The sequence below is a fragment of the Quercus lobata genome, chromosome 2 (genome assembly GCF_001633185.2).
Source record: "Quercus lobata isolate SW786 chromosome 2, ValleyOak3.0 Primary Assembly, whole genome shotgun sequence".
Taxonomy (NCBI): Eukaryota; Viridiplantae; Streptophyta; class Magnoliopsida; order Fagales; family Fagaceae; genus Quercus; species Quercus lobata.
Window position 1 is genome coordinate 78,835,190 of NC_044905.1, and position 7,928 is coordinate 78,843,117.

A 7,928-nucleotide genomic window follows, 5' to 3' on the forward strand; every position below is an offset into this window, starting at 1 on the left:
TATAGATATTTAGATTTATAGAAAAATTAAATCATTACTTTAAATGGGCTCTCATCAAGAATGTGAGTTTTAATTAATTAAGAAAATAGTGATAAACATCTATGTAATTTTTTAATAAATTTTTGTATTTTTATGGAAATAGAAAAATTCATTAAATAAAATATAATTTTAGAAAAAAATTAAAATAAATTTAGACATATAAGAATTATCATTTTTTTATTAATATCAAAGAAGAAAAGGTGGACTATATTATTATTTTTTTTTAGAGGGAGAAAATGGTGATAAATATTTTTTGACCTACTTAATTTTGCCATTTTATTAAAACCTCATCCCCTCTCTCTTGTGGGGTGTGCGTTTGTTTTTTAAAAAAACTTAGTATAAATTTTAATTTTGTACTTATCTTTGTTATCAAAAAGTAGAAAAGGACATTATCTTACTTATTTATTGCAAAAGAGAAGGAAAAAAAAAATTATCAAAAAACAAGGTAAACCAAATTTTAGGTGTCGCCATGCAGATCAAACAACATACCTTCAATTTACAAGACACAAAAACAGGAATGGCAACAAGATCGGTATAAGGTGGGTTTTCCACCTCCACTCCCCACCCCCACCCCCACCCCCACCCCTGCCCCACTCTTGCTTTGGGGCAGGTTTTTTTCCCACCCTATTCTAGCGGATACTTTTGATACCCATCTCATCACATTCAATTATATATATATATATATATATATATAATTTATTAAAAAAATTATTTTGAATACATTAAATTAAAACTCATAAAGCTTAAAAAAAAAATTAATATTACAAAACATTCTCAAAGCATAATTGTACAACAATAAAAGTATTAAGAAATACAAAAACAATTCAAACATAATAATATAACAAATAAATAATTTAAAACATAAAAACATAAATTCAATGATACAATATTTAAAAATTCATAAATTTAAAGTTTGAAGGCTAAAAGCACTCCCCTAAAAAATAAAAAATAAAATAAAAAAAAGAGAGAGAGAAAAGGCTAAAGTTACATACACACGCCTTATAATAAATCTATAAAAAATATTTTATAATAGTTTAAATATAAACAGGCGGGTATCTAGGAAAATAGTAACCTCATCCCCACCTGATTTACTATATGGGGGTAAAACCGGTCAATTAAAGGCGGGTGAGACGGGCACCAGTGGTGGCGGTTTAAATTGCATGTCATCCCTTAACAAAATGTGTAGGCTACTAATGGAATTCGTTTCAACCTCCATGGGAAAATATCAATAAAGTTTCGAAAGTAAAGGATCAACATCGTATTGGCACATTCTCAATTTGTAACGCATACTAAACATTCAAAAGCTTTTTATAATAGTGATTATTACAATACACGTGTTTTTTTATCTATTCCTTCAAATCGGATACATAAGCCGCCAGAAAGTCGCAATTGGGTGGACATCTCACACTCAATTCTTTTACATATATATCTAAGATGAAAGAAGAAAAAAATTAATAAATAAATAAAACACATATCCTATATATATTGTTCTCTTATTTAGCATAAGCAGCATAAGCATATAGCTGCTATATTAATTAAGGAAAATGCTAGTGGGTTTATTTATTAGTGGCTAGTGCAAGTAAGCTTGGAACAATGCCTTCGTCGTGGCAGCAGAGGAAAGTGGTGTATTTCTCCATGTAGTGGTGGCACTCAGGACACTTCATGTTTTCTGGGATTTTTCCAGCATAGTTTGAGAACTCAAAGCGGCTACAAGGGTGAGAATCACCACGAAGCGCAGCAACATAGTTTGGAAAAGCAATGTCAAAGCCCTGCAGTGCCACCTTTTCTTTCCATTGTTCATACTCAAACAAGGCAGGCCAGAGAATGTTTCCGTGCTCATTAACCAACACACTAGACCCTCTGCTAAGCACTGCCCACGAACCCTCTCTGTCAAAACTAAGCACCCTCTTGATTTGTTGCATCACAAGGTCGTGTTCCTCATCCTTGCCTAGCTGAATCTTTGAGAACAGCATGCTCTCAAGCCTGGTCCAAAAGAACCATATTGTGGCTGTGTCTTGCCAGCAGGTACTGAGTTTTTCCTGTACAATGTTCGTTATCACTCGCTTCACTTGCTCCCTTTTTGTGGCTTTTCCTACATACACCATCTCTAAGGGTATGCGTGTAGCCGCTGCAACTGCTTTTGCTTCCTTTGTAAATTTCCGAATCCACTCCATGTCATCGCCTCCATACAAGAAAATGTATTTTCCTTCTTTAATCTGTTCAATGAAAAAGAGGGAAATGTGAATTACTATAATAAATCCTTATTATCCAAAAAATTTAAACTGTTAGGAAATAGTTAATTTAATTATATAATCATTATTCTAACATTTTTTTTTCTTAAAGAGTGTGTTCGCACGAACACACACACATATATAATTACCCAGTTCAATATGGTTGTGTCAATGCCATCCACCAACAGCTCAAGCCTCCAAGCCTCTTCTCTCCAAAGAACTTCTTCTCTCAAGGTAGTGAAAGGGAAAGCATGGCTTCCCCAAATCCACATCATGTGAATTGCATTGGGGGACACCACTCTCCCTTGATGGTCTAGGACTACAAGGATAGGCTTGTTCCTAAAGTGCCACTGCTCCTTGATGAACTTGACAGATGCCTTTGATATTATGGAAGGGTGGTACACTGAGTACCATGTCATTGGAGCCTGCAACACTTCAAAATGCCTTTGCTTGACATCAGTCAATTGGTCGACAATGGGGATCCACACAACCTCATACGGACTCTGAAGCCTCATTTCGTGGAGCCTAGACTCGTTATAACTCTGTTCAAGCACTGACAGCTCATCTTGGGTGATATCTAGACTTGAAATGAGCAATAACACATTCTTCCTCCTAAGAACATCAAGGTTAACCTGGTTTTCCCAAAATGAAACAGCCATATATAGATAATCATATAACTAATTATACTATCACAACTTAAAAATTAAGACCAAGTATATATATGCAATGTGTGGATAGTAGAAATTGTAATGTCGTTAATTGTGCAATAGTAATGTTAATGATATGTGTTAGAAGAGCTGACCCTTCTCTTGGTGGTACCATCAACAAGTGCTAGCACATCATCCCTAGGGCAAATCAGGGCCTTGAGAACTCTCATGTTGTCAATGTGGATCATTTTGAAGAGTTCGACAAGCATTTCATAAGATTCAACATCCCTCCTCTCCTCTACATTGAATAGGAGAATTTTAGTATATATAGGTGGTATCTTATGTAACAAAAATATGTCAAGTCCATGTATGTACCAAAGAGTGTTGTACTAATTGTATGCAATTGTATAAGATACTTTTATGCATTCATTTCTATATATGGCATTGCATGGTCTATAACGCAGCATAAAACTGGCTTACCAATGTATCGAACGCATTCTTCCATCTTCTTCTTGAGATGTTCAAGTATGGTTTTGAGCTTGTGGGTAAGGGTGGATAGCTCCCATGCTTCTGAGGTGGATAACGCAAACCTGCAATCAATATCCATTTTGCAGTGTTATTGTTAAATGCCTTACAAACATTTTAGTATTTACACTACTTATAAAACAATTTAGATCTCTTTGTTATTAGTGTGTAAATCAATTACAATATACAAAAAATTTTAATAAATGCAATAAACCTTTTATAGGATATACAGTATCTAAATTTAAGGATTTGCATGAGAATTGTAAATTAGGATGGAGAGGAAAAAGCCATACTCGTAACCCATGTTAGTGAAGCTAGAAATCTGAGATGCGCAGGCCACAATACTCCTGATAGTCCAATACACAGCAGTTGGAATATGGATCATGGCTGAGGCTAATGCTGGTACGTCCGTTGTGATATAAATGGATGGTAGATCTTTAAACTCAATGACACACCAAGTCACTTCTAATATGGTCCTGATTAGATCATTAAGTGCATCGAACCGGGGTTTCAGTGGGACAGCGTGCTCAATGATGCCAGGCACTTGTTTCAGGATTGCCATTGCCTTGGCAAGTTGGTTTGTCGAGTAAATCTGTGCAAGAAGCCAGAATTCTCCATAGTTCAATCCAAATGCCGCTAAGGCCAGCACCAACTTAGCGTCCCATCCATAGTGTGATACCATGTTACATATTGCCACTGTGGTTTGGTGTGCATCTGTGCCACCCAAAGCCTTGTATGCAAGCTGAAAATCCATTTATATACCGTTACAAACAGTTTAGGTAGACGTACAATTGTTTTATAGACCTATTGTTTTCAAAAACTTTAGGAAAAAAAAATTAAAAATAAAATAAATAAATAAATAAATAATAAATAAAACTTTTAATTTCTATTATTATGTTGATGTAAATATAGATAGGGCAAGATTTTGTAATCGTGATTTGTTATAACCTCGCAGGCAATTCGGTCAATGGTATATGACAGAGCTTCCAGCATGGCAAGAAAACTCGTATGGAGGGACTTGTCATCAAAGCCTGAATCAAGGTATGTTTGGGAACCCTGTACAAAAACACAAGCAATAATTAGAAAATGAAAACAAAGAATATACAACTGGATGCTTTCAATTCAATTAAATTACATATATAGATTTCCAACCAAAAAATTACTTGTATACATATATATCTGCTGCATCATGCTTGATGGTGTGAACTCGCATATGTATAAACTTATAAATGAATGTGATAAAGATTATAAAAATATGATTGGTATAACTTAAATAATGTAATAAATGAATATTTGTACCATTTTTTTTATTGGCAATACATTAGTTTGTAAGGCTTATTTAATGTAGTAAAATCTGTAGTATTATACCGTTGTTAAGAGGGTCTCTGGAGTGAGAGTGGCACGTCTAAGAATGTCCTCAACAAGGCGAAGAAGGGGTTTAACATCAACGTCTCGGCCATCTGGAGTATGGGATCCCAGAATATGACTGACCAGCGCATTGTCATCAGACATCGTAAGCATGCTTCGGTCACCTCTGATCAGTTGGTGCGTGGCATTAGGTGCCAGCTTGCTGAGTAGGGTGGATGGCTGCAAAGAACCCAGTGGGGTGGGTCGTTGCCAAGCCCCAAGATTGGTTTGTGGGTCGGGTTGCTGATAAGGAACAAGGCTGGTTTGTTGGTTGGATGGCTGAAATGGAACTTGTTTGGTTTGTGGGTTTGGTTGCTGCACTGCACCATAATTGGTTTGTGGGTTTGGTTGCTGCAATGCATAATTGGTTTGCGGGGTTGGCTGCTGCAGTGCAAAATTGGATTGTGGGTTAGGTTGCTGCACTGCACCATAATTGGTTTGTGGGTTGGGTTGCTGGTATGTACCAGCTGGGTTGCTGGTTTGCTGCACAGAACCCAAGTTGGAAGTTGGCTGCAAAGGACCCAATTGTTGGCCAGGTTGCAACAATGGAGTAGCTTGTAATAGCACATTGCTAGCTTGGCTTGGTTGCTGGGCAGGAGTTGTGGCATTTGGTTTCTGCACAGGACCAGTTACTGCCTTGGTATCCATGTTTCAGAAAAACAACAAAGCAAAAGAAGGTTGGATACTCTTGGACAAGGGTAATGGGAGAGAAGATTTGCTTGTGTGTTTGACCTCAGTTTTGGCTGGCCTTTATATAACCATGAGAAAAGGAATAAAGCCCAGCTAGCTGCATCAACTTCCTTGCTTCCATTGCGGTTAAAACTAAACGTTATGTGGAAGCTTTAGCTTTTGTGGCCCCAAGTTGTCTCACCATCTTTTGTCATGATCCGGAATTAGTAACATGAATGAAGGTGGAACCAAATCTGGATCTAGAGCATTTCGGGTTATGGACCATTTTACCATGGGTCTAACACTATCTTAGATTTGATTATTACTCATTGATTACATATATGTGTGTGCAAGTGCACGTGACTTGTTTTTGGAAATTGAAACATGGAAATATATATTAGAGTGCGCGCGTGTAGTTACAAAACAAAAACTTGTTTTTGGAAATTGGAACATGTAAATATATATTAGAAAATCCAAAACGACCTGCAAATAATATGATATGATATGACATGAAGTTAGCAGATTATGAGTTGAGATTTGACGGGTTCGTGTCCCATTTGGGTTAACATGATTGATCCATTTAATAAATGTGTCGACTGATCCATTTAATAAATGTGTTATGTTTGAATTCAATTCATAGAATCTGTTTTACTTGTTTAACTAATCACCATCTTAATCATAAATACTATAAAAGTAATGCAAACCCCAATATTTTTTTTTTAAAGCCAAGTAAAAGTATAAGCTCTTCTTATGTTATTTTTTTCTCCTCTACTTTGTTAAAAAAAAAAAATTATTTTATCGTTTTTCAAGTATTTTTAAAAAAATAATTTTCATACATGAACTACCAAATTAAACTCTCTTTAGCCATTTTTTACAAGATAAAAAAGATTGCAATAATTGAAATTATTCTTTTGAATGTAACCCATTTTTCTTTTATATTTCTTTATTGTTTAGTTATATATTTTGTTTTTTTTTAATGGTTTCTAAGTAGTTTTATTTTTTTGCAGTATCTGAAACTGTCTTACAAATTTTTTGTAAGTCATTGCACATTCAAGCAATGGCTTCTTCATCAAATTGTAATACAAATTGAAGTCATACAAGAGCAAATCATGCAATGGTGTAGTTTTTTAATCAATTTAAGATTTTATAAAATTATTTTAGTCAACCTTACAAATGGGTAGGTTCCCATGCATTCAAACAATGACTTCTTCATCAAATTGTAATACAAATTGAAGTCATACAAGAGCAAATCATGCAATGGTATAGTTTTTTAATCAATTTAAGATTTTATAAAATTATTTTAGTTAACCTTACAAATAGGTATGGTCCCGTGCATAGCACGGGTTAGCGACGGGTTAGCGACTAGTACTCTTAATCTCTATCTTTATTTTTTTAATCTTTATATATATATATATATATATATATATTTGTTGTTGTTGTTTATAGCTTATATATATATATATATATATATATATTAAGTGTAAGTTGAACTATAAGGCTCGTGATATATATATATATGTGTGTGTGTGTGTGTGGGGGGGGGGGGACTAGGGCCCAAAATAGTGTATTGGACTTTGGGCCTTGTCCGTGGATATAGACAAGTCCGAGGAGGAATGAATAATTGTTAAGAGGTTCCCAGTTAAAGTCTCATAAGCGGGGGAATTCCTTCTCGGACTTGTCTAATGTAGTCCAAATGTGTACTCTAGCAATTAAAGTGACTCTCCAAAAGGCTCTAACGATAAAAATGTGCCCTATGAACATACGAGAAGGAAGGAAACTCAAAATATCTAAGGAAAAGCTGCTACCACCGCATTAAATGCATTGCAACTACTTTTCTAGCCACATTTATGTGGAGAAGACTTCTGAACAGTGCTGTCTTAGCTACCACAACTCACAGAAGGCTGAAAGGGATGTCTGATGGAACGGGCACTCAAGTAAGGACTTAGATGATCAGCAAGTATAGGATCAAGATGATCCAAAAGAAACTATATAATGTGAAAGACCCTTTATGAGAAGGGGATCGGGAAGGAGAGAGAAAAAATAGTATAGCAATCTAAATCATTCTGATATTCTAGAGTGATCATTATATACAGATTTAACCTCCTTAGACTGAAAGTTTATTGATATCAGCATCCTTTATTTGTGTTTGATCGCCATGCAATTCAATGCTAGCCATTGTCTAAATCATTAGGACCTAGTTCTTTGACCCATTCTCTATAAATTCATTGTATTGGGCTCATTGGATCAAGACTCCACACATTTTGGGCTTAGGCCTCGAACTGTGACCCTACAATTGGCACCATTTGTGGGAAGAACTTGTGCCTTAGTGAGTGCAACGGTTAAACATGGTGAGATCAGGTCCACACCAAACAGGTCCACACTAAACAGAGCCTGTAGGTTCTCAATGGTA

General features: G+C 35.4%; 1 protein-coding gene across 1 annotated transcript; it reads right to left on the reverse strand.

Annotated features, from left to right (window-relative positions):
- Positions 1-1,595: 1,595 nt before the first annotated feature.
- LOC115971658 (protein SIEVE ELEMENT OCCLUSION B-like) lies at positions 1,596-5,516 on the reverse strand. The gene is made up of 7 exons (XM_031091664.1): positions 4,811-5,516; positions 4,391-4,498; positions 3,736-4,184; positions 3,398-3,507; positions 3,073-3,215; positions 2,420-2,902; positions 1,596-2,255 (listed from the first exon to the last, which is right to left on the reverse strand). Exons 1-7 carry the CDS (start codon positions 5,495-5,497, stop codon positions 1,596-1,598), a joined length of 2,640 nt encoding a protein of 879 aa, XP_030947524.1. The 5' UTR covers positions 5,498-5,516.
- Between the last annotated feature and the right edge of the window lie 2,412 nt (positions 5,517-7,928).

Coding starts and splice junctions, on each gene's coding strand:
- LOC115971658 (XM_031091664.1), bottom strand. CDS start 5,497: ATGGATACCAAGGCAGTAACTGGTCCTGTGCAGAAACCAAATGCCACA. Junction 4,185..4,390: donor TTGACCGAATTGCCTGCGAG/GTTATAACAAAT, acceptor ATGGATTTTCAG/CTTGCATACAAGGCTTTGGG. Junction 3,216..3,397: donor AGAATGCGTTCGATACATTG/GTAAGCCAGTTT, acceptor TATTCAATGTAG/AGGAGAGGAGGGATGTTGAA.